The sequence below is a fragment of the Panthera onca genome, chromosome C2 (assembly GCF_046562875.1).
Source record: "Panthera onca isolate mPanOnc1 chromosome C2, mPanOnc1 haplotype 2, whole genome shotgun sequence".
Lineage (NCBI taxonomy): Eukaryota > Metazoa > Chordata > Mammalia > Carnivora > Felidae > Panthera > Panthera onca.
In genome coordinates this window covers 98252024-98279838 of record NC_138347.1, presented here as the reverse complement: position 1 = coordinate 98279838, position 27815 = coordinate 98252024, and the positions used below count along the sequence as shown (strand labels likewise).

Here is a 27815-nt window from a genome sequence, read left to right as displayed (position 1 = left end):
AACTGGGAAGCCTATGTGAAGCTCACATATGTCCAGAAGCACAGGCTCACAAAAGACTGACACCTAATCCTAGGAATATAGAATCCTTCCCCGCCCCCCACCTCACCACCACACTTCTAAAGGCCTATTTACAGCAGTTCCTTTCACCATATGTCCCACTATCAAGAAAATATTACTATGAGAGGAGAAGATCGGATTCAGTAGGCAGAGAGGGAAAGATTAGGGCCTGAGGTCCCTGGGTAGGGAAAAACACATATTTTGGAACAATGCTGGGAGTGTCTGACCATAGCAAATCCCCTCAGGTGCAATGTTCCTCTTAAGAACTAACAGACCCCCACCTACTGTCCCTCAGGTTTCCCTCAGGAATTTGAGGAAAGACCTAGGTATGGCTATAGGCCACCCGGCATACAATGGAAATTAACCAATCAGGAATGGACAACTCAACACCTCAAGTTATCCAGCCAATAAGGGTAGAATCTGAGAAGGAACAAGGAGGAAGTGAAGGGGAGAGTAGGGGAGGGCTAACCAAAACCTTATAAAACAAGACCCTTGCGTCTTGTCGGGGGGCATTCACTTTTGAATATCCCCTATCTGTAAAGAGCTTTCCTACTAGTCTAACTTTGTAATCTTATACTCTAATAAACTTTTTCCTGCTGCTCATTTTGTGTCCACCTCTTAATTCTTCAAAGCGGAGAGACAACGAATTCTGGGTATTGTGGTGAAAGATCCTGCAACACTACAAAACATTCTAAAAGGCAAAAAAAACATAGTTTGAAGAAAGAGAGCAAGCATTACACCCAGACATGGCAGCAGGGATGTTGGAATTATCAGATCAGAAATTTAAAACAACTATGATTAACGTGCTAAAGGCTCTAATGGGTAAAGATAGCATGTGAGAACAGATGGGTAACATGAGCAGAGAGATGGAAATTCTTAGAAAGAACCAGAAAGAGGTGCTACAGATCAGGAGGGAAGTATGCCTTTCATGTGCTTACTAACAGACTAAATGTGGCTGAGGAAAGACTCTCTGAGCTTCCGGATATATCAGTAGAAACCTTGAAAATTGAAAAGGCAGAGGACAAAGACTGAAAACAAAAACAAAATACAGTGTTCAAGAACTGTGGGGCAACGACCCAAGGTATAATATTCACACAGTGTGAATACAAGTAGGAGAAGAAAAAAAAAAGGAACAAAAGAAATACCTGAAACAGTAATGACTGAAAATTTTGGCAAATTAATGACAGGTACCAAGCCACAGATTCAGGAAGCTCATGTGACCCCAAGCAGAATAAATGCTAGAAAAAGAAAAATAAATAAATAAATAAATAGCAACACCTAGGCCTAGTGAAGTCAAAGGTAACATCTTAAGAGAAGCCAGATAAGAAAGACAACTTATCTTCAAAGGAACAATAAAGATAAGAATTACATCTGACTTCTCCTTAGAAAACACAATCCAGAAGGGAGTCAAGTGAAATATTTAAAGTGTTGAGAGAATAAACCTCCCAACCTAGAATTCTATATCTCGTGAAAATAACCTTGAAAATAAAGAAGTAGACTTTCTCAAACAAACAAAAATTAAAGGAATTTGTTGCCAGTAGGCCTACCTTCAAACTATGTTAAAAGAAGATCTTTAAAGATAAAGAAAATAAAGTCAGAAAATTGGATCTACACCAAAAGGGAAAAACATTAAAGAAAGAATAAGTAAAGGTAGAATAAAAACTTTTATTTTTCTTGTTCTTAATTGATCTTAGTTTGATCTAACAGATCAAAACAATAATACCAACAATGCACTAAATTATGTATGCTTATGTATACACACATGATTATATAGAGATATATGCTAATATATAAGGGAAATGAATGACAACAGTGATACAGGGGGAAAGAGGGAGGAATTAGATTATTTTGTTACTATAAGGCATGAAAACTACTTGTAAAGTAATATAGTGTTATGTGAATATGGACTTGGATCTGTTATAAACGTGTATTGAAAACTCTAGAGCAACCATTTTTCAAAAGCTAAAAGCAAAATGTAACTGATATGCTAAAAAAAGAGAGGAAATAGAATCAATTAAAACCACAGAAAAGGAACAGAAGATTAAAACAGGAACAAAGAACAAGGGCAACCAATAGAAAACAGTGACAAAGTGAAAGCTATTTATCCAACTATATCAATAATCACTTTGAATCTAAATGCACTAAATGAACAAATCAAGCCAGATTGTCAGATTGGATCGAAAATCAAGACCCAACTATATGTCGTATAAAAGAAACTCAATTTAAATATAAAAATACATTCAGATTTAAAGTAAAATGGACAAAGAATGATATGCCATGCTAACACAAATGAAAAGGACGTGAGAGTAGCTATAGTAATTTCAGACAAAGCAGACTTTAGAGCAAGAAGGTTATTAGGGATGAAGACGGGAATAATAATAAAGGGTCAAGTCTCCAAGAACACATAACATTCCTTAATGTGTGTGACTCTAACAAACTGCATCAAACCACAGGAGGTGAAACTGGTAGAACTGTAAGGAGAAATACATTAATCCACTTTTATAGAAGATTTCAACACTCCTCTTTCAGAAAAGGACAGAACCAGCAGGCAGAAAATCAGTAATGATATAGTTGAACTCAACAATATCATCAATCAAGTGGATACAAATATAAAATAAACTACCTCATACAACAATGACAAAATACATATTTTTCTCAAGCTTGTATGGAACTTTCACCAAAATAATATGCCCCATATTTTGGGACATAAAACACACCTTAAACAAATTTAAAAGAATAAAAATCATACAATGTCTGGTCTTCGACCACAGTGAAATTAAACTAGAAATCAACAACAGAAAGGTAACTAGAAAAATCCCTTAAAACTTGGAGATTAAATGGCACATTTCTAAATAACACATAGGTCAAAGAAACTCTCAAGAGAATTTTTAAAATATTAACTAAATTAAAATGAAAACACAAATAAAAATTTTAGGATGCAGAGAAAGCAATGCTTAGAGGAAAATTTATGCATATATTAGAAAAGTTAAAGCAATTAAAAGTAAGCAGAAGAAAAGAAAAATTAAAATTAGAGCAGAAATCAATGAAACTGAAAACCAAAAATTAATAAAGTCAATGAAACCAAAACCTTTATTGAAAAGATCAGTAAAACTGATAAGACTTTAGCTAGTCTAAGTAAGAAAAAAAAGAAGAGAGAAGACATAAATCACTAATATCAGAAATGAAAGAGGGGACATCACTTCTATATGTATAAGATCCCATATACATTAAAAGGATAATAGAGGAATACATGCTATAAAAACTCTATGCCTACAAATTTGACAACCTAGACAAAATGGGCCAACTTATTTAAATACACAATCTTCCCAAATTCTCACAAGAAATAGACATATTAGAAAAAAATAGACATAAGAGAAGTCCAAATAGGCTTATATCAGTGAAAAAAATTAAATCAATAGTTAATAATGTGCCTTTTTAAAAAAATTATTTAAATTCTAGTTAGTCAACACTCAGCGCAATATTGGTGTCAGTAGAATTCAGTGATTCATCACTTAACGTACAACACTCAGTGCTCATCATCATATGTGCCCTCATTAATGCCCATCCCCCATCTAGCCCATCCCCCACCTACCTCCCTTCATCAATCCTCAGTTTGTTCTCTATCGTTAAGAGTCTCTTATGATTTGTTTCCCTCTCTTTTTCCCTCTTCCCAAATGTTCATCTATTTTGTTAAATTCCACATGACTGAAATTGCATGGTATTTAATCGTCTCTGATTTCGTTAGTGTAATACACTCTAGCTCCATCCATGTCATTGCAAATGGCAAGATTTCATTATTTTTGATGGCCAAGTAATATGCCATTGTATATATGTACCACATCTTCTTTATTCACTTATCAGTCGATGGACAATTTGGCTATAGTTTGGCTATAGTTTCTATAGTTTGGCTATTGTTGACAAGGTTGCTATGAACACTGGGGTGCATGTACCTCTATGAACCTGTATAATTAATAATATTCTAAAACAGGAGCACCTGGGTGGCTCAGTTGGTTAAGCGTGACCTTTGGTTTCAGCTCAGGTCATGATCTCATGGTTCATGAAGTTCTACCCCTGCATCAGGCTCCTCTCTGTTAGTGCAGAGCCTGCTTGGGATTCTCTCTCTGCCCCTCCCTGCCTCTCTCTCTCAAAATAAATAAATAAACTTAAAAAAAGTTAAAAACACATAATGTTCCAAAACAGAAAGCACAGGCTGAATAGGTTCATTGATGAATTCTATGAAAATTTAAGGAAGAAATGATACCAATTTACTATAGTCTTGTTCAGAGGATAGAAGCAGAGGGAATACTTCCTGACTCATTCTATGAGGCCATCATCACCCTAACCAAACAAAATACCAAAACCAAAGACATTACAGAAAAGAAAACCACAGACCAATATGTCTCATAAACATAGATGCACCAATACTTAACAAAATAATAGCAAATCAAATCCAACAATGCATAAAAAAAGTCACATAGCGTAACCAAGTGATACTTATCCCAGGTATGCAAGGCTGCTTCAACATTTAAAAATCAATTAATGCAAACCATCACATTGATAGGAAGAAACATCATGTGATCATATTAATAGATGCAGAAAAAGCATCTGACAAAATCCAATACCTATTCATGATAAAAATTGTCAGTAAACTTGGGGTACTCGGGTGTCTCAGGTGGTTAAGTGACTGACTCTTGATTTCAGCTCAGATCGAGGTCTCACAGTTGTCAGGCTCTGTGATGGGGGAGCCTGCTTAGGATTCTCTCTCACCCTCTCCCTCTGCCCCTCCCCTGCTCCCCCTCGTTCTCTCTCTCTGTCTCTATCAAAAAAAAAAAAAAAAAAAAAAAAAAAAAATATATATATATATATATATATATATATATATATATATATATATCTCAGTAAACTACTAGTAGAGGGAAACTTCCTCCACTTGATAGAGTACTTGCAAAAAACATAGAGCTAATATCATACTTAATGGTGAGAAACACGAAGCTTCCATACTAAGGTACAAGGCAAGCATATCCCCTCTTATCACTCCTTTTCAGCATCATCTAGAAACTTTACCTAACTCACTAAGACAAGTAAAGGAAATAAAAGGTATAAAGATTAGAAAAGAAGGAATAAATTGCCTTGGTTAACAGATGACATGATCCTCTATGTAGAAAATACGAAAGCATAAATAAAAAACTCCTAGAACCAAAATGATTACAGCAAGATAGCAGGATACAAGGTTAATATATAAAAGTCAATCGTTTTCCTATAAAGCAGCAATGAAAAGTAGAATTTGAAAATAAAACTGCAATGCCATTTACATTCATAGTTACTGAAATTAAATACTTAGGTATAATTTAAAAAATGAACAAGATCTATATGACATAAACTACAGACCTCTGATAAATGAAATCAAAGAACTAACTAAATGGAGATATTCCATATTTTATGGATAGGAAAACTCAATATTGTGAAGATCTCAGTTCTCCCCAATTTAACCAATATATTCCATGCAATGCAAATAAAAATCCCAGCAAGTCATTTTGTGGATATTGACAAACCGATTCTAAACTTTGTATAAAGAGACCAAAGACCCAAATGTACTAACACAATATTATAGGAAAAGAACAAAATTGGAAGACTGACACTGCCAACTTCATGATTTACCATGAAGCTTCAGTAATCAACACAGTATAATACTGGCATAAAAATGGACAACTAGATCAATGGAACAGAAAAAAGAGCCCCAAAATAGATGCACATAAATGCGGTCAACTGATCTTTGCCAAAGAAACCAAGGCGGTATAACGGAGACAGGATAGTCTTGCCAACAAATGGTGCAGGAATAACTGGACATCCATATGTAAGAAGATGAATCTAGACGCAGACCTCACGCCCTTCACAAAAACCAACACAATGGATCACAGACCTAAGAACATAAAACACAAAACTGTAAAACGCCAAGAAGACACCTTGGAGAAAATTTAAATGACCTTGGGTTTGGCAATGACTTCTTAGATAAAACGTTGAAGGTATGGTCCATGAAAGACAAAGACGGATAAGCTGGACTTCATTAAATTTAAAAATTTCTGCTCTGCAAAAGACACTGTCAAGAGAATGAAAAGGTAAGGCACAGATTTGGAGAAATCATTTTCAAAAGACATTTATGTTGAAGTACTGTTACCCAGAATATACAAAAACTCTTAAAATTCAACAAGAAAACAATCCAATTAAAAAATGGGCCGGGGCGCCTGGGTGGCTCGGTCGGTTAGGTGTCCAACTTCAACTCAGGTCACGATCTCGTGGTCCGTGAGTTCGAGCCCGGTGTCGGGCTCTGGGCTGACGGCTCGGAGCCTGGAACCTGCTTCCGATTCTGTGTCTCCCTCTCTCTCAGCCCCTCCCCCGTTCATGCTCTGCCTCTCTCTGTCTCAAAAAAAATAAATAAACGTTAAAAAAAAAAATTAAAAAATGGGCCAAAGATCTTAACAGACACCTAACCAAACAATATAAACAAATGGCAAATAAGCATATGAAAAGATGTTCCACATTATATGGCATTGGGGAAATACAAGGTAAAATAATAACGCGATACTATACATCTATTGTACACACTATACGTTCCAATAGAACGGCTTAAATCTGGAACACTGACAACCTCAAATGCTGATGAGGCTGTAAAGCAGTAAGATCATTCATTCTTATTGCCTGTGTGAAAGCAAACTGGTACAGCCACGTTGGGAGGCACAAAACTAAGCATATTCTTACCATACAAGCTCCCAATCATGTTTCTTGATATTTACCCAAAGGAGTTGAAAACTTATGACCACACAAAAGCCTATGCATGGAAGTTTACAGAAGCTTTATTCATAATAGCCAATACAGGGACACAGCCAAGATGTCCTTCAGTAAGGGGCACCAGGGTGGCTCAGTCGGTTAAGCATCCAACTTGGGCTCAGGTCATGATCTCATGGTTCGTGAGTTTGAGCCCTGCGTTGGGCTCTGTGCTGACAACTCAGAGCCTGGAGCCTATTTCAGATTCTCTCTCTCTCTCTGCCCCTCCCCTACTTGCATTCTATCTCTCTCTCCTCTCTCTCTCTCAAAAATAAACATTAAAAAAAATTTAAAAAAAAAGATGTCCTTCAGTAAGTGAATGGATAAATAAACGGTGGAACATCTATACAATGGAATACCATTCAACATTAAAAAAAAAATCGCTCAAGCCATTAAAATACATAGAGAAAACATAAATGCATATTACTGAGTGATAGAAGCCAATCTGAAAAGGCTGTATGCTATAATGGTGGATACATGAGATTATACATTTGTCTAAACTCTCAGAATGTACTACACCAAGATTGGCCCTAATGTAAACTGTGGTTACACTTGGTGATAATGATGTGTCAGTATAGGTTCATCATTTGCAATAAATGTACCACTCTAGTGGTGGGTGTGGATAGTGGGGCAGGGTATGAGTGTGGGAAGACAGGGGGCATATGGGGGTATCTTTGTACTTTCTACTCACTTTTGCTGTGAACCTAAAAGTGTTGTTCAAAAAAACAAACTCTTTTTTAAAAAAGGCTGAGACTGTGATGTTGAGAGAGGCTGAGGAAAGGGTGGCTTTTATGGAGAATATTTGACGATATCCATCAAGGTTACTGACATAAATACTCTCTGACTCCATAATTTCAGCTCTAGGAATTTATTCCACAGATATTTCCTCACTAGTGCTAAAACCTGTGTGTTCAAGGTTGAAAACTACTACATTATTTGTAATATAAAAATACTGAAATCAAAAAATGTCCGTAAAAGCTGAGGAAAAAACTTTGTTACAACCATGTAATGGAAGACTGTGCAACTGTAACAAAGTAAAAGGCTATACTCTAGGTAATGAGATAAGATGATCTTTAGGCTGTATTGTTAGGTGAAAAATCAATGTACAGAACAGTGTTTCTGTGCATACAATATGCTATCGTTTGTGTAAACAGCATTTAAAATAACATCAATTCTTAAATATTAAGAATTAAATCTATCCATATTTAAAAGTGAGTATATATGTTTCCTTGTGTATGAATAGAATAGCGGTTAAAGGTAGTTCCTGAAAGTCAAAACTGGTTGCCTCGAGGGAAGGAAACTGAGTGGGTAGAGATGGAGAAGAGGAAATTTTCACTGAAATTTTCACTCAACATCCTTTTGAGTTTTGTAACATTGAAATGTGTTCTTCTGGGGCGCCTGGGTGGCGCAGTGGGTTGGGCGTCCGACTTCAGCCAGGTCACGATCTCGCGGTCCGTGAGTTCGAGCCCCGCGTCGGGCTCTGGGCTGATGGCTCAGAGCCTGGAGCCTGTTTCCGATTCTGTGTCTCCCTCTCTCTCTGCCCCTCCCCCGTTCATGCTCTGTCTCTCTCTGTCCCAGAAATAAATAAACGTTGAAAAAAAAAAAAAAAAAAAAAGAAATGTGTTCTTCTTTCCAGGTTAATGACATTTAAATATGCATATGTGCATATGTGTGTATATATATGATTTGGTGTAACCTTAAGACAAGGGTGCTCCCCATGTCTCCAACAGGTGACCAGAGCCCATGGCCTCAGGATTGACATGTAACCAAGTACAGCCTCAAGCTGACCACTTAAGAAGAGCCGTGCCAATAAAAGGAAGGTCACTTGGAGTCCAGCAAATAAGGCAGGCAAAGAGAAAGTTTTCATCAGTGTTCATCCAGCTATGTTCAAAAGAGAAACTCATTGGCTTTGACCTGAATACAAGCACTAAAGAGGTATAATGTCTTGTAAGGCGGAGATAAATTTCCCTCAAGCTTGTCCACTTCCCTTTGCTCAGATTTACAATTACCAAGGGAACTACCAATTGAATTGGTTAGATTCTCAAATATCTCAATTCCCAAAAAATGGTGTGCAGAAGAGAGGACAAGAGATACACTGTCACTAAAAAATTACAGTCCAGCCCCATTTAAAAAAAGAAAAAACTTTTAATGTTTATTCATTTTTGAGACACAGAGAGAGACAGAACACGAGTGGAGGAGGGGCAGAGAGACAGGGAGACACAGAATCCGAAGCAGGCTCCAGGCTCTGAGCTGTCAGCACAGAGTCTGATGTGGGGCTCAAACCCACGAACCGCGAGATCATGACCTGAGCTGAAGTCGGATGCTTAACTGACTGAGCCACCCAGGCTCCAGCCCCATTTTTAATGAATGATTTGGCATTATGCCTTGCTGTGATGGTACAAGAGGTGGTCCTCGATAAAGAGCACCACTCTGGCTAATATGCAGAGGGTCTAGTCTTCAAATTTTCCAAGTCAACATCCCATGCTGAGATGTGGGAACCCCACCAATGATCTCAAGGGTCCTGCTGGAGGCAGCCAGGCAGCCGCGGACATGTCTCTTTACATAACCATGCATGTGATTAATATGCTTACTCTTGGAGATTGGGTAAAATGGTAAGATTCTGGGAGGCAATTTGTGTATCAAATTATCTAATATGCATATATTTTAACCTAGAATTCATTCCTAAGATTTTACCCTAGAGAAATAAAGTCATGAGTGTGAATATATTTATGCACAAAAAAGTTCATAATAGCAAAATTCTCATCAAGGCAAATGGATCAGTAAATTATGATACACACACAGGGATACTGTGCTGCTTTTTAAAAATGATTTAGTAGACCTACATACACTTAGGTACAAGGAAATATATTCCAATATATTATAGAATAAAGAAGAAGCTTACGGAACCATATTTATATAAAATATTCTATGCACACAGAGATATTTAGAACATATTGATGGTATTTCAGCAATACTTAGTTCCTTATTTGAGCTTACTGCATTGTTTTAATTTCTTATAATAAGCATGTAGTGCTTTACAAAGCTAAGTTATTTAAATAATAAAAAATAGTTAATATGGTTCCCTGCCTAAATGCAATGATGCCTAAATATCTAGTCTGACTATAAATATGTCCTAGATGCAAGACAAACTGAAACATCACCATATTTTACAAAAACAACAAAAACCCACATCATTAGGATGAGAGCCAGAGTGATCACTCAGAAATTTTATCTATTCCAGTTTATAGGAGTCCTACAAATATATTTTTTTTAAGTTTCCTAACCTCATGAGTTTTTAATAAAAGCTCCATTTAAGAACTCGGTGCAAAGACAGTTCATTAGAGCTGCCTCGGGGATATTGAGTTCCTTTGATTCTTTCAAAATTCAGCATTCCAGGGACTCCTTCATCCTGTCCCAACTTGTTCTGCTGTGAGCTGTGAGGGCAAGCTTTGCCAGGTGAGGTAAAGCATGTGGTTTCTTTTAAAAGATTTTGCAGGGTATAACATCACTTTCTTAGATTAGGGTACAAGGATACCAAAAGGCAGGTGGATAAAGAAAAGTCGCAGAGCTGCCCCCAGTTGCTTTAATACAGGGATTATGTCAGGTCTCTGCCGAAGTCCAAAGAGAATGAATGAAATAATAATAAAGCTTCAGCAACATATTAAAATGACAACAGAAAGGGAGGTTTTCATTAAGGTCAGACAAAGAGAAAGTCTACCAAAACAAAACAAAACAAAAAACAAAAAACCCCACCAAACCAGATAACCAAAGAACAAGTTCCTGTGGACTGAAAAAGCCTGGATTCCTTTTGAACCTGGAATGAGAAAGGGTGATATTTGACCAAATCTAGCAATTGAGATGTATTTGATGCTCGGGAGAGTCTAAGGAGTTGTAGGAAGATACAGAAGTGGAATGGAAGGATCTTTCCCCTTACATCAAAATCAAAGGAGGAGAGAAAAATGGCAGTCTAGTTAAGTGTTTGACTGGAAACAACTAGAAATGTGAGCAACACTCAGAGAGGGGAGAGGTAAGTGTGGGGTGTCCCTGCAGATTCTGGGAGTGGAGAGGACCAAGAGGAGCTCTGGGGATGAATGTTTATGAGCAGGAAGTGAGGAGAGAAGGGGCAGGATCAACAACTACCTCACCTAAAGTGGTGTTCCTGGATAAGCCCAATTCAGGATCCCCTCCTGCATTCTAATCCTCCTAACATCTTGCTTTCACATGCACATGGTTAAAACAAAGATTAAGGAATAGCAAGAAGTTTAAGAATAGTAGTGTCATAAATCACCAGCATTTAGCCTGAGAGGTATAGGGGGCTGGGGGAACCTTGATAAAGCTGGCTGTTTCTAAGAGGCAGGCTATAGCAAAGCAATGCTGCAGAGATATGTACTGTTGCCAATTTCACATCTATGCTCCCTACCTCGGTCACCCAACACCCTCCGCACAAGACACATACATTTTTAAGAGTCAATCAACTGAAGCTTAGACATGTTAAGCTATCTGCTGGACCCTGAACTCTGATTTAACTCAGCGGATCTAAAAACTTTAGATCTTGGGGGCACCTGGATGGCTCAGTTGGTTAAGTGTCCAATGCTTGATTTCGGTTCACGTCATGATCTTACAGTTCATGGGTCCAAGCACCTTGTCTAACTCTTCTCTGACATTGTGGAGCCTGCTTGGGATTCTCTCTCTCCTCTCTCTCTCTCTGCCCCTCCCATGCGTGCGCTCTCTCTCTCTCTCTCTCTCTCCCAAAGGGATCTTGGGATCCCTTAACGCTCTTAAAAATTACTGAAGAATCCAAACAGGTTTAGTTTATGTGGGAGATAGAGACAAAGATAAATATACTATGTATTTACCATATTAGAAATTTAAACTGAGAAACTGTGAAAACACAAGAATACAAAAGCTTATATTCTTTTAGCCATTAGAGCAATGATGTCATCACCCCTCACGCAGCCTCTAGAAAACCCCAGTATACACTCAGGAGACAATAATGAAAAACGCGAATGACTACTACTATGATAAAAAGAGTTTTGATCTTGCAGATTCTCTGAAAGAATCCGAGCTCCCTCAGGGGTCTGAGGTCACACTGTGAACTGCTGGGTTTTTCTTTTTAATTTTTTAGTTTTTAGTTTAGTGGAGGGAGGGAGGGGCAGAGAGAGGGGGAGAGAAAGAATCGCAAGCAGGCTCCATACTCAGCATGGAGCTCGACGCAGAGCCCGATGCAGGGCTCAATTCCCTCATCCTGGGATCATGACCTGAGCTGAAACCAAGAGCTGAACATGTGACCAACTGAGCCCCCCAGGCACCCTGAAAATTGCTGTTTTAAACTCAAGTCCATGCTTTATTTTTCCAAGACCAGGCTGTAGTACATTCAGTGAATGACATTCACAATCTGGCTGTAAACTCCCTTTACTGCCTCAACTCCCACAACATTTGCTAAGTACCTCCAAACACCAGAATAAATCCTCTCCCTGTTGAAAAAAAAAAAAAAAAAAAAAAATGTCCTGTGAGTACGGGAGGCTCTCTGAAAGCTCATGCTGTGTCTTCTGTCTGGAACTGCTTCCTTCCCCTTTTAGAGAGTCCCACTCTAAGACTTCAGGGCTCTATTCTGTCACCCAGCCCAGCCCCAGGCAGAACTGACCACCCTCCGGGGACACAGCCCTTTGCTCTCCTCTCTACTGAGTTTTACTGTATTCCACCTTGAAGGTGTGAATTAGTAATGTGTCTGCCTTCCCTTCTTCCATCCCTCAATCCTGAATTGAGCCCCTCCTTAGCAGTGAACACCAAGATGGTCTGGACCTGAATCTCCCCGAGCTACTGGAAGAAAGAGATGGGAGTGTAGGAATCTGACTCCTCATTCCTGGCACCTGGACTTGTTCAAAACTGTTTTATTTGCTTGGTCTAATTACTCTGAAATGATACATTCTCACTGGGGGATGGGACTGTGGGTGACTTTGTTTTCTTTGCTCCTAACTGCAATACATTTTTATAATTATAAATGTAATGCCACATTAAAGTGTTTCTCTGTAGCCTAGCCGCTATAGTTACGAAACACGTATGCTAGGGACGGTTCTATGTGCTTTATATACATATTAATGCTTTTAATTATTTACACTGCTAACAGCAAAAATAAGTAGAGGTGTGAACACCCAACTCAACCGTACGGTGATTCTTCCCGCTTCGTACCCCATATGTGCGCGTTCTATTGTTCCCTGCCAATTTGCCTGTATTTCCGCTATCTTGGCTTTATCTTCACATCCCAAATGGGAGATTCCTCATCTTCGTGTCCCGTTTCCTGAATTCCGCCTGGGATATTGCTCATCTAATGGCGAGACAACATAAGATCTTCACATCCACATACAGACCTAGCTTTTTAATTTTGCAGATCTCAATTAGCAAAATGTTCTCCTGGAAATAAATAACATCTCTCAGTGGCCACCAGGGAGCCGAATTAACTGGCTGCCTTCATAAACTTCAGTAAAACATTTACGGGAGAATGTTCCCCGCAGATGGAATTCAAAATGGATTGTTTTGTAAAGGATTTTTATCTCCTACAATAACCAGAAAACAGAGTGTTTAAAGTACTGACACGGCACGCTACTCATTACCAACAAAGGGCTTTCCACCCCTTGCACAAAAACCGAACCACTCGTTTCTGCACGAGCGCAGAAGCTTCTGCGGAAGGGAAGGGAGGACGGGTTGGAGTTATTGTTTAATTGGCCGCAAGCTGGATACCAGCTCTCTGCTCCGCTCCTGCTGTGCAGTTACCATCAGGCCTGAGGTGATCACTGCAGCAGGCTAAACTTCCCCGGTGCCTCTCCCTCCACGACGCCGCACGCTGGTCCTCTCGGAAGGCCTGGGGTCTGCGCGGCATCTTTGCTCCAGAGGAGCAAGGGCGTCCTCATTGACATGCAGGTGGCGATCCCGTAAGCAAAGGCTGCAAAGTGTCATTAAAGTAGCGGGGAGACAGACGCCGCTGGCGCTGCATACCAAGTGGCGCCACATTTAACTGAATCATTTTATTATGAATACATTCCGGGCTGCCACTGTGAGCCGCTGGTGTAAAATATGCCTGGCAAAATGGATCTCTGCTAATTACATTTCATGCATATTTCAGAACTTTCCGCGGAGATCCAGGAGGATGGTGCTCATAAAAGAGAACTTTACAGCCAGGTTCACTGGCATTTGGCACCAAGACCCAAACTAGCGAGCGACAAACAGAAGCTCAATTATATTACACGTTGTGTTTGTTTTAGTCGGACTATCCTAATTCCTTACAACTCTATCTGTGCTGCTGTGGTCACGGGCTGGACACGAAATCACCCTTCAATTCCACCTGAACACACATTATTGCAGAAAAGCACATGGCTGTTAAATCATTTCTTCCCCACATTTTTTTTTTTTTTTCTATTTGTCCTCAGTTGCCTTACACTGAATTAAGGAAATGAGCCTCTGGACATGGGGACATGTCAGAAGAGTGACAGAGAAGCATCATTACCTGCTTCAAGACTGAATTGTAAAGAGCACAAGTGACTGGTTTCTTGTGACTCTTCACCCTCTTGCCGGCCTCGCTTTTCATTGCCAACAGTCCGAGCTGGTTATTAAATGAGATGAAAAGTCGTCCGTGGGCTTCATCAAAGTGGAAGAGACATCTGAAGTCCTGACTTTTGGAGAAAGAACAAGCTATCCTCTGGATGGACAGCTGGTGCTGAATATCCCAGAGTCTCAAAACCTGGTTAAAAAGTGACAAAGTCATATGAACATGTCAAGAATAATTGTAGTCTTTTAGCCCAAATTTTTTCTAGTTCACTCTCAACCCAGGGCAGATAGTTGTTTCCTCCACAGTGTTACAGTTATTTATACTGTAACATATGGCACATATGACATGAGAGAGAGAGAGTGAGAGAGAGAGAGCACACTCAAGTGGGGGGAGGGGCCGAGGGAGAGGGGGGAGGAAGAGAGGAAGACAGGAAGAGAGAGAGAGACAGAGACAGAGAGAGAATCTTAAGCAGACTCCACGCCCAGAGTTGGGGCTCAATCTCACAACCGTGTGGTCATGACCTGAGCCAAAATCAAGAGTTAGATACTTAACCGACTGAGCCACCCAAGCACCCCAAATGTCTCCTCACTTGTAATCTTCTGCATGGAAGAACTGTGTTTTGCCTCAATCCCCGGAAGGATGTTGTATTTAGCAAGTGCTTGTAGTAGGCAAAAATAATAGTCCCCCCAAATGCCCATGTCCTAATCCCTGGAGTGTGTGAATATGTTGTTTTGCATGACAAAAGGGATTTTCCAGGTGTAATAAATTAAGGACTTTGAGATGGAGAGATTACCCTGGATGCTATGGGTGAATCCAGTATAATCATAAGGGAGATCAGAGTGATGGGGTATGAGAAGGACTCCATCCAGTATTGCTGGTTTTGAAGATGGAGGAAGGGGGCCATGAGCCAAAGAAGCCGGAAAAGGCAAGGAAACTAATTCCCCCCAGAGCTTCCAAAAAGGAAGAGTCCTGCCAACACCTTGATTTTAGCCCAGTGAGACCTATGCTGGGATTCTAACCTACAGAACACAAATGCATCTGTGTTGTTTTAAGCCACTGAGTTTGTGGTTATTTGTTACAATAGCAAATGAAAAGTAATACAGAGTCTCTCTCTCTCTCCTATATGTAATATTATATATAACACTTTTTATATAGTTGTTATGCATTATATATACATATTAACCTCTTTTATAGCTATAGAGTATAGCATATTACCTACATAGTATATACATACATGTATATTGTGTATGCATGTGAAATAAAAGACTCGGTATTAAGTGAACTCAAGTTCACATAAACCACAGACATCAGATTCTTATTCAAACACAGACAAACAAGGCACAAAAATGACATGCAGACAGAATGAGACAAACACGGGAGGAAACAGGAAGAGCAGCTTTGCAGGTATACACGCTGCTGTTCTCACTCATGGAACAGCATTAACGCAGGCCAGTGAGGGAGAGTCACAGTGAAGACAGTGAAAAGTCACTCCAAAAGATGCGAGCAGGCCAGCTCTAGAGTTAGACTTTTTGAGTTCTCATCTTGGTTCTGCCTCTTATTCTACGGTGACCTCTAACAAGTTTATCTATCTGAGGTTTTGATGTAGTACCTAACTCATCCAATGCTCTGAAGATTGAACCAGAGCCCGTGTCAAGCATTTAGTATGATAACCAGCATGTAAAAAGTGTTCAATAAATGCTTTTATTATTAAGTGTATTTCATTATTTTTTTCATTGTGTAAATATTAGAACCTAAGAGCAGAAAGGGTTCTTTCAAATAAACTAGTCTGTGTTATCCGATGTAAGATTTCTAAATTATTGATAAAAAACGGTCTCTGTTTAAATGAGTATTTACAGGCAACTCTGTAGTTCTTAACTTATTTTTATTTTTTTAAGTTTATTTATTTTGAGAGAGAGAGAGAGAGAGAGAGAGAGAGAGCAAGCACAAGTGGGGGAAGAACAGAGAAAGAAGGAGAGAGCAAGAATCCCAAGCAGGCTCTACACTGTCAGTGCAGAGCCCAGTGCAGGGCTTGAACTCACAAATCATGAGATCATGACCTGAGCTGAAATCAAGAGTTGGACACTTAACTAACTGACTGAGCCACCCAGACACCCCAGCTCTTAATCTATTTTATTTTATTTATTTATTTTTAAAGTACATTATTTTATCTTTAGAGAGAGAGAGAGAGCACAAATAGGTGAGGGGCAGAGAGGAAAGACAGAACCCCAAGCAGGCTCTGAGCCGTCTGCACAGAGCCTGATGTGGGGCTCAAACTCACGAACTGTAGACCATGACCTGAGCTGAGATTGAGAGTCAGAGGCTTGAGTGACTGAGCCACCCAGGTGTGCCTTAACCTATTTTAAATCATATAATCTTTCGGGAAAATAAAATCTGTTCAAAATGATGGTCTATCCCCTCCTCCTAAATGCATATGCCCATATATATATACAGAATCTTGCATATAATTTCTTTGAGCATATAGACACGCGCATCTCCCAAACATATGTATATACTCAGAATCTGCAGGTTAAAAGTCCCTGTGGTATCTACTATGTACATTCACCCAGAGATATCCTCTTCTACCTTCTGGTTCTACCCTCTTTTCCTACATCTACATAAGCCTCTTCTTTTTATTTATTTTATTTTATTTTATTTTTTAATATATGAAATTTATTGTCAAATTGGTTTCCATACCACACCCAGTGCTCATCCCAAAAGATGCCCTCTTCAATGCCCATCACCTACCCTTCCCTCCCTCCCACCACCCATCAACCCTCAGTTTGCTCTCAGTTTTTAAGAGTCTCTTAACATAAGCCTCTTCTTAACACTTCTTGTCCATGGTAAATGATCCCAGTTCCTTCAACCATCTTAACATCAGAACTCACTGATCCATAGCAGCCTCTTGATTCTCTCAGTCTTTGCACTTTCTCTCCAGGGGAGGATCATCATTCAGATTTTTTCAACTTTTGAAACCATAGTTGGATATGTTGACGGTGTGAAATCGAATAGCACTGGAAGGCTTTATTCGCAGCCCATCCCCCATCCCTCTAAACCTCAAGCCCTATTCCTCAGAGACAGCCTTTTTTAAATTATCTTTTAAATTTTTATTATTTGGAGACAGCCTTCTTTAACTCTTCCTGAGTCATGGATTTCTCCATGACACCAAATAATAGCAGTGTGTGTGTGTGTGTGTGTGTGTGTACAAATATCACATATTGATCAAATGACTCTCCTTTGAATGAAAAGGCATTGCTAACATGCTCTTTCTCCCTTCTCATTCCTCCCAATCTAAACTTTTTTTTCTGGCCCTACTGGTTGTGATACTTTAAAATAATATACTTACACATTAATTATCACGTTATCAATTTAAGACAGTATCTCTCTACTCATCAAAATGTAAGATAAATCCTCAGAATGGATCCAGTATTTCAGGTGTGTTCTACACTGTTATAGGTGCTGTGACCGCTTTCAAGTCACTTATTTTTGCATCGTGATTAAGTCACTCCATCAGGAATTTTGCTTACCTTGAGGCTCCGTGCAAAACTCTTAAATCTTACTCCCACGAACAAATAATCAAGCCAGACGTTTACCATCCTACCTTCAAAAATCTGATGCTTTAAGCTAAGACTAGGATTTTCCTACTTTTTGTTCAAAGTTTCCAAGTATGACAATATAGTTTTGAATCCTAATTCAGTTATATTGACAATTCCTCCCTAATTTGTCCACATATCCCATGAGACATAATAGATGTTCAATAATTTTTTTTTTAATTTGTTGAACATTGTGGCTCAGCTAATAACTATCCAGCTCATTGGTGGAGTTCATTAGCTAGGATAAAATCCAAGAATATAGAACCCCATAAAAACTTGCCTCACTTCTGCATCGTTATTCACCCAATTGCAAATCTCATAAAATCCACAATGACATTTTATGAAACTTTTTCAAACATCTTATAGAAATAATTATGCTTAATGTATAGGGTAATCTCTCCATCTACCAACAATTATAACAAACTTAAAATGACCTAGTCAACCCCTGCCAGATAAACAGCATTACCAATCCTTCTAACCCCAAGAATATATATTTATGAAGTAAGTTGGTTCTGTGGCAAGAATTTTTCATTAAAGAACCATTCTGGTTCTTAAACATTACTAAATTATTTCTATTTAAACTATTCTGGCAATACTCCAGAATATATTTATCCTCAAAAATATAAATACTATAATAACAAAGACTTGCAAATATTTTTCAATGTGCTCTAAATATAAATAGAATTGATAAACTTATTTTGAATGTTAAAGCCACAAGATTAGACTTATCTCCATCATTCTCAAACACTCGTACTGCTTATAATCGTTATACCCTCATTGTTCAGAATCCTGTCTTGTTTAGTATAGACTCCCTTCTAAAAAGTAGAAACTAACTTCATGTCAGGATAATAATCTGCGGCATAATTGAATACAGATTAATAATAACTCAACAGTATTAATGGACTATAGTTTTCACAGAATCATTTTCCACTGTGTTGTTCAAGTAATTTATATTGCCTTTAATATTTTATTGACACTTAGTTGCATAAATTAAATGAAAAATTAAAAATAGATGAGCGATAACCTCTTGTCTATGATAGGTCAGTTCTTGCTATTAGCAATCAAAACTAGAAATATGTTTTTATCAAAATGTGTATATTCATTACTTGTTCTTAAAATTAATTTTATTGTTCTGATTTCTCTTCTTCCTCTGAAGATCCCTTAACTCTCTTAGTGATCCTCGATCCCTTTAAGTCCCCTCCCATCTTTAATTCTCTAATTTTTCTCTCTGTTGAGAATCAAAGCAACAATATTGATGTATTACCATCATTGCACAGAACAGTGTTCTAGTATTCTCTTAGAAATCATGTCACATACCATGTTTTCCAGTTTTTCTACGCTACCACATTCTATACAAATGGTTCTTAATCTTGACGTTAGAAACACCAATGGTACCTTAGAAATGACCTATTTGGGCCCTTCTGCCAGGTCTATTAATCAGAATCTCTGAGGATGGGGCTCAGGTATTAGTGTTTTGTTTCCTTGTTTTTGTTGGTTCGTTTTTAATTTCCCAAGCATTTCTTTTGCATTCTACCTTGACTGCTTCTCTACATGGTTTTAAGGTCAGTGCTAATATCCTTGAACAAGAAATCTTTCTCTCAGCTTAGTCAGTAATATTATGTGGCTTGGCTTTAAACCAGATAACTATATTCCCCTTCTTTCCTCATCAGTCTTTACGCTTTTAATCACAAAAATATCTCACGTTAATTCAGTTTTATTAATCACATTCTTTGACAAAATGTAACTTAAATATCTAGTTAGTATTTGAGAAGCCCGGGTTCTTCTCTGTTACGTTGAAATTGACTTCAGGGATAGAATTAGGCTACAGTGTAGAAAGACATATATTTAATACCAATTTTCATTCCAGATTTCCTAGAGAGGTTTTCGTCATTCTCAGTAGGAAAAATAGATAGACTGACAAACATCTAAGCTTAAAACTTACAATTGAACAATTGATGCTTTTTTATTTTATATTTTCCACAAATTTTCATTTAAACTGCACATCCGGCTTTCATCATGATAGCTGAGAACTTGTGATGTCCGTCCACACTCAGCCTTCCTAAGTCTAGTCCTTGAAATGGCATGTTTGGGAGCTTTCTATTTCATCTCCATTTTTATATTAAAAGGAATGAGTACCCGAGCTTATGATTTAATAGCATGACAACAGTTAGCTTTTTACGTAACGACGCGGACATATTTTTCTGCCTAAACTTCCCCTTGTTTCAACTGTTGGCCATTTAATAATGCAGGATTATCAAAGCAAGTATTTTGTTATTTGTATACATTAGAACAAGAAGTCACTGGGCTGAGACCAGACACCCAGACCCTCATTTTAATACTACTCCAAGTTGGCAGTTCAGGTATGCAATGTTACCTTTTCATTTCCTCACCTTTCTCCTAAAGGGACCCCTGCCAGCTCTGAAATTCTCTCAATTCTGTCTAGAATGTACCGAGGTTGCTCAACCTATTATCTGTGCATTCCAAAACAACAATTCAAACAGATTTAAGAACGTGCACTCTGAAGACTGGACCAAAGAAATGTAGGACCTCACCATGTTGTCAGTCTAATTTTGCTGAAGAATTTTTTTCCCTGCTTCCTGCAAGAGACAGCATCATTTCACATAAACATAGTAAAACTGTACTAAACAGATAAGAAAATAAATAAATAAAACTGTTATTTTGTCCTCTACTAGATTTGTAAATGGGTAACTTCATGGATGGGTGGATGCATGAATAGATACGGATAGATAAAGAATCTGTTTTCAGTGCACTTTCTAAAACCAAATCAGCATTATTTATATACTGGCAACATCTCCAAGTTTTTCTTTTAATTTTTTTTAAACATTTATTCATTTTTGAGAGACAGAGAGAGAAAAAGCGTGAGTGTGGGAGGGGCAGAGAGAGGGAGACAACAGAATCAAAAGCAGGCTCCGGGCTGAGCTGTCAGCACAGAGCCCAACACAGAGCTTGAACTCAGGAACTGTGAGATCATGACCTGAGCTGAAGTCGGACGCTTAACCGACTGAGCCACCCAGGCGCCCCTCCAAGTTTAATTCAAAGTAGGAGACAAAAGAGGTTTATAGTTTCCCAATAATGATATAAAAGTGAGGGAAAGAAAAGTAGAAAACAGACTCAGGTGACTATCAAAGTGAGACCTGTTTGGCTTCATCAAACATTTGCTACTAACTCCTGTAGTCCTGTAGGGGATAGATATAAAATGAAACAAGAAAAAGGGAAAGAGAGTATGTATCGTGAGGGGATTTTGAGGACAGCAGTACAGCCGCTCAGCTCTCCAGGGTAATCCACAAAAATGGATAACCTACTTGCAGACGATAGCATAACAGGACCTGATGGAATTGGGTCTCCTGAATAGTCCTTTATGTTTTAACAAGCTTATTTATTTAGAATTTAAGCCTCTGGATAATCCACGAAAACATCACCAGTGAACCCTTAAAGGCTATTTTGTTTGACATGATATATGCAAGCAAAAGTATTCTACTGAATACCTCAGATAATGTTTTATCATAAAGTCATAGAACAGAGTTTCCTTTAAGAAATATTTTTACCAGTTTTTTCCCCCCAGGATTGAAGTCAAACCCAAAATATTGGCTGGAAATTAAAATCTTCTCTTGAGCTAACCATCTTTAAATTGTTACCAGAACCATTATCTTCTCTGTTTTTTTGTTTTGTTTTGTTTTTTTTTGTTTTCATTCTTTTCAATGAAAATGAGAGAAGATCTACAGCTCTAAGACTTAAATTTCTGTTAGGTGTTGGTTTGTATATTCTATTGCTGAACTAGAAAAAGTCAAAACCTTTCTAACTAACACTGTGAATTATTCTGCAAAAATCTCATTGATGTCCTAGTTCAGCCTTAATAAATTTAAATTTAATAAACTCAAGTTTAATACACTTAACTAATACCAACATTTTATTTCAGGTGATACCCTTTTTCAGAACAAAAGTTTACTTGGGATATTGAAAAAAATCTCAATTAAACTGATTTTTTTGCCCTTATCATTACTCACATAACAGAATTTTTCTTAGTCTTCAAAACATTTTTTTTCTAATTTTGCTTTTCAAAGATCACCATTCCTATCTTATTTTACAAAGTAAACTTAAACACTTCAAATTTCTTTCTTCCTCTCTCTCTCTCTCTCTCTCTTTCTTTCTTCTCTCTTGAGATCTATACTAATCACAGCTTTGAAGCAAACAAATGAAAACCAGCTGGAACAAGAGGACTCTGGTTCAAGTGTCATTACAGTCTAGGTTTTTGTAGGGGGCCTTTCTGCTTCAAAGGAACACTGTTCTGAACAGAACATCATTTCTGCTGCCTTGCTGAGTTTTCAAGGAGTGGGAACAATCTCCACAGATCCAAAAGAAAAAAGAGGAAAAAAGTAACAAACTTAACACGGAAAAGCTCCTACAACCGGGAGCTTGAGCCGTGGACCATCCGCTAGGTGCAGGCACCGACCATCCGCTAGGCGCAGGCACCGAGGCAAGACTGTTCGATTAAACTGGACAAGAGAAAGGGAGCACGTGGTAGCCGCAGGCGGCATCCTTGCTCGCTTCCACCTTCAGAAACAAATAGAAATTTCTGGAGGAGAGCATCTCCAGTTTAGTTCCTCAGAATGCCTAGAGTTTAGCAACAGTGACAAATGAGGTGACAATAAAAGATAACAAAACATAAAAAGGAAACAAGTCACCAAGAGAAAGAATCACCAGAATAGCCAATATCGGATTTAGATCTTTCAAAGTCCAGATACTGGAATTATTACATAAGGACAGATAATAATTACGTGGAAATGAAAGAGCTAGAAGTCAAAATCCCCAAAATGAGCAAGCACCAAAAGACTATCCCAAATTACCAGTTAACAAAAATGTTTTAGAAGAAAAATACTACATTAAAATAAAAAACTCAATGAACGGGTTATATAGACAGGGGCCACACCTCCTAAAGGTGGTCACACTTGCTAAGATACGTACAAAAAACCTGAACAAGGAATGGGAAAGAGATTCGTGGCATGAAATTTTTCTGAAAGACGGCTAAAAGAATGAATACATGGTGAGATAGAGGCTGTGGTTTCTCAGTACTTTACAGATGTCGAATATCATCATATTCAATCAAATTTCAACCCAAATACTAGTGTATTTTTTTTTTCATGAAACATGAATATTGATCCTAAAATGTACTTGGAGGGATAAAATGCAGAAGACAATTAAAACTGAAAAAGGGAAAGAAGAAGTAGAAAACGACCTACCAGGTATCAATAGTTATGCTGGTTGGATAGTGTATTATGTAGGAAAAGACAAGTAGACTGATAGAAAGAATAAAGCATCCAGAAACAAATTCATATACATACAGTAATTCAAATGATGATAACAATAGCATTTCAAACCAGTGAGAGACAAATTATTCAAAAAATAATTTGGATATCCATTTGTAGGAAAAAAAAACTTTAGATAAACTGCAAAGGTAAATGCAAAATATATTCAACAACAGAAAAAACTATTGGTAGAAAATAAAGGAGATATTTCATATTTTATAAATAGGAAGTATGGAAGACATTCCTAAGCTAGATATAAAATCTAGAGCCATAAAGAAAATCATTTCTTATATGCTTGAAATAAGTGAAATATTGCATTATCTATAGTAAAGGAAAATTAAAATATTTTTCAAACTACTACAAATCAATAAGAAAAAGACAAGAGCTAATAAGATGAAGGGCATGATCAGGTAATACACCCCCCAAAAATAAATAAGGAAAAAGAAATCTGAAAAAGAAACTCATCATAGGTTTTTGTCCATCAGATTCACACACAAAAAAGTGACCACATTAATAGCATCCATTATTGACACGATTGGAGAAACAGGCATATTTACACACGTCTGATAAGTATATCGACAAGTACAATGTTTCTAGATCTAAATCAGGATTATTTAAAAAAATTTACTGTTTATTTTTGAGAGAGAGAGAGAGAGAGAGAGAGAAATAGAACGAGTGGGGGAGGGGCAGAGAGAGAGGGAGACACAGAATCTGAAGCAGGCTCCAGGCCCTGAGCCATCAGCACAGAGCCCAATGCGGGGCTCAAATTCTGACTGGTGAGATCATGATGTGAGCCGAAGTCGGATGCTTAACCAACAGCCACCCAGGCGCCCCGAAATCAGCAATATTTAAAAAAAATATTTAAGGAATGCATCTCTGTTGACCCAAGAGCATTCAATCTAGGGACTTCTATTAGTAACTTATCACAAAGAAATTAACATACAGTGTTTTAAAGTGTGTGTGTGTGTGTGTGTGTGTGTGTGTGTAAGACGGTTTATAAAGGTTGTGGCACCTGGGTGGTTCAGTCGGTTAAGCTTATCACTTTGGCTCAGGTCATGATCTCAGGGCTCAGGTCATAATCTCCCGGTTTGTGAGTTTGAGCCCCCCATCAGGCTGTCAGCACAGAGCCCAGTTTGGATCCTCTGTCCCCTTCTCTCTCTGCCCCTCCCTCACTCATGCTTGTACATGCTCTCTCTCTCTCTTTCTATCTCAAAAATAAACAGAAAAAAATTTTAAAAAGATTGTTTATAACAGTAAAAACTTAGAAATATCTTTTACAATCAACAGGTGCTTGATAATAAAGTTATGACTATCTATTACTATGGATTACTATGCATCAAGTAAAAATTCAGGTCTCTGTGTAGTCACACAAAAAGATCTCCAGGAGCTATTCTTTAAGGAAAAGCAAGCTGCAGAAAAAATGTCTTGTATGATACCATTTACATAAAAACTAATAAATACTACCTTGTATTTGTACTCATACACAGGATAGTATATATAATACTATAATACAATACAATATAACATAATAAAATAAAATATATTATATTATTATATATACATAATATATAATACAGTTAACCCTTGAACAACATGGGCTTGAACTCTGCAGGCCCACTTATATGTGATATTTTTTTTTTAATTATTTTTTTTTTAACATTTATTTATTTTTGAGACAGAGAGAGACAGAGCATGAATGGGGGAGGGGCAGAGAGAGAGGGAGACACAGAATCGGAAGCAGGCTCCAGGCTCTGAGCCATCAGCCCAGAGCCTGACGCGGGGCTCGAACTCACGGACCTCGAGATCGTGACCTGAGCTGAAGTCGGACGCTCAACCGACTGAGCCACCCAGGCGCCCCTGTGATATTTTTTTTAATATAAATTCAGTATAGTGCTGCAAATGTATTTACTCTTCCTTATGTTTCCTTAGCATTGCCTTTTCTCCACCTTACTTTGTGGCAAGAATACAGTCTATAATACATAAAATATACAAAATATGTGTTACTCAACTACTTATGATTAACTTACTTATCAGTAAGACTTCTAGTCAACAGTAGTAGGCTACTGGTAGTTAAGTATTTGAGGAGTGAAAAGTTATACATGAAGTTTTGGCTATGTGTGGGGTAAGTGCCTCTAACTCCCACACTATTTAAGGGCCAACTGTATAATAAAAATTATGAGAAGATATACATCAAGGGTTAATAATGGCTGTTTCTTGGGAGAGAAATGGATTTGAAGGGGAAATAAACAAAAGGAGTATCCATTTTTTGCACTACATTTTTCCTCATTTATAATTTTTATGGAAGGGCATTAACCTATTTACCTGTGTAGTTTTTTTTTTAATTTTTTTTTAATGTTTATTTATTTTTGAGACAGAGAGAGACAGAGCATGAACAGGGGAGGGTCAGAGAGAGAGGGAGACACAGAATCTGAAACAGGCTCCAGGCTCTGAGCTGTCAGCACAGAGCCCGACGCGGGGCTCGAACTTACGGACCGTGAGATCATGACCTGAGCCAAAGTCGGATGCTTAACCGACTGAGCCACCCAGGTGACCCTTTACCTGTGTAGTTTAAACAAAATGAAAATGGCTTTGTTTCTGGATGAACAGAGGGAAGTTGAGGAGGAAGAGTACACAGAAGGAAAAGGAAGACAAGCAGGTAAGATATAATCATAACACAAAGTCTCACTTTGTATTTTTCTTATCAACTTTGGGTCTACAATGTAGAAATCAGGGTCTGAAAAAAATCAGAACCTTAAACAAACATTCCTAAAATTTTTATGGAATCACAAAAGACCCTGAATAATTACAGCAGTCTTGAAAAAGAAAAAGAAAGCTGGAGGCATCACAATTCCAAACGTCAAGCTATGTTATGAAGTTGCAATCATGAAAACGGTATGGTACTAACACAAAAACAGACACATAGATCAATGGAACAGAAAACCCAGAAGTGGACCCAACTTCTGGCCAACTATATGGCCAACTAATCTTTGACAAAGCAGAAAAGAATATCCATTAACAAAGACACTCTCTTCAACAAATGGTATTGGAAAAACTGGACAGCAACATGCAGAAAAATGAAATTTTCTTATACCATACACAAAAATAAATTCAAAATGGATGAAAGACCAACATGTGACACAGGAAACCATCAACAGCCTAGAGAACACAGGCAGCAACCTCTTTGACGTTGGCCTGAGCAACCTCTTACCAGACACATCTCTGGAGGCAAGGGAAACAAAAGCACAACTTGAGCTATTGGGACTTCATCCAGATAAGGAACAAAGGAAATAGTAAAGGAAACAATCAACAAAACTAAAAGGCAGCCTGTGGAATGGGAGAAGATATTTGCAAATTACATCTCTGATAAAGGGTTGGAATCAAAGATCTGTAAAGAACTTATCAAACTCAACACCCCTCCAAAAAAATCCAGTGAAGAAATGGGCAGAAGACACGAGCAGACATTTTTTCCAAAGAAGACATCCAGATAGCTAACAAACACATGAAAAGATACTCAACATCACTCACCATCAGGGAATGACAATTCAAAACTACAATAAGCTACCACCTCACACCTGTCAGAATGGCTAAAGTTTACAACACAAGGAACAACCAGTGTTGATGAGGATGTGGAGAGAGGGGAACCGTCTTATATTATTGGGAATGCAATGCAAACTGTTGTAGCCGCTGTGAAAAACAGTATGAGTTTCCTCAACAAGTTAAAAATAGAACTATACTACGAACCAGCAATTGCATTAGTATACTAGGTATTTACCCAAAGTATACAAAAATACTGATTTGAAGGGGCACATGCACCCTAATGTTTACAGCAGCATTATCAGGAATAGCCAAATTATGGAAAGAGCCAATGTGCCCATCAACTGATGAACGGATAAAGAAGATGTGGTATATAGATACAATGGACTATTACTCGACCATCAAAAAAATGAAATCTTGCCATTTGCAGTGATGTGGATGGAGCTAGAGGGTATTATGATAAGCAAAGTAAGTCAGTCAGAGCAAGACAAATACCATATGATTTCACTCATATGTTGAATTTAGAAAAACAAAACAGATGAACATAGGGGAAGTGGGGGGAGGGGGGAAGAGAGGAAAGCAAGCCATAAGAGAGTCTTAGCTATTGAGAACAAACTGAGGGTTGATAGAGGGGAGGTGGGTGAAGGATGGGCTAAATGGGTGATGGGTATTAAGGAGGGCACTTGTTCTGTTATGCACTGGCTGTTTTAAGTGATGAATCACTAAATTCTACTCCTGAAGCCAATATTACACTATATGCAACTAGAATTTAAGTAAAAATTTGAAGAAAAAAAAAAGAAGAAAAATCACAACCTTAAATGAAGGATTAAGTTCCAAAGTGATATGATTCTGATGGGCAAATCAGGTGAAGAGCCTAGAAGAGTTAGGAGCAATAGAAGAGGCTAATCAGGCTCACGGGTTGCAATGTTGGCCTCCAGCAGAGAG

The 27815-nt window shown here is 38.1% G+C and overlaps 1 protein-coding gene across 1 annotated transcript in view; it reads right to left on the bottom strand.

Annotated features, from left to right (window-relative positions):
- The window catches only part of WDR49 (WD repeat domain 49), a 145848-nt gene that overhangs the window by 72159 nt on the left and 45874 nt on the right, over positions 1–27815 (bottom strand). Inside the window, exon 7 of the mRNA XM_081790111.1 lies at positions 14381–14614. Within this exon, the coding sequence (XP_081646237.1) occupies positions 14381–14614 (234 nt within the window). The remainder of the gene's footprint in view (positions 1–14380; positions 14615–27815) is intronic.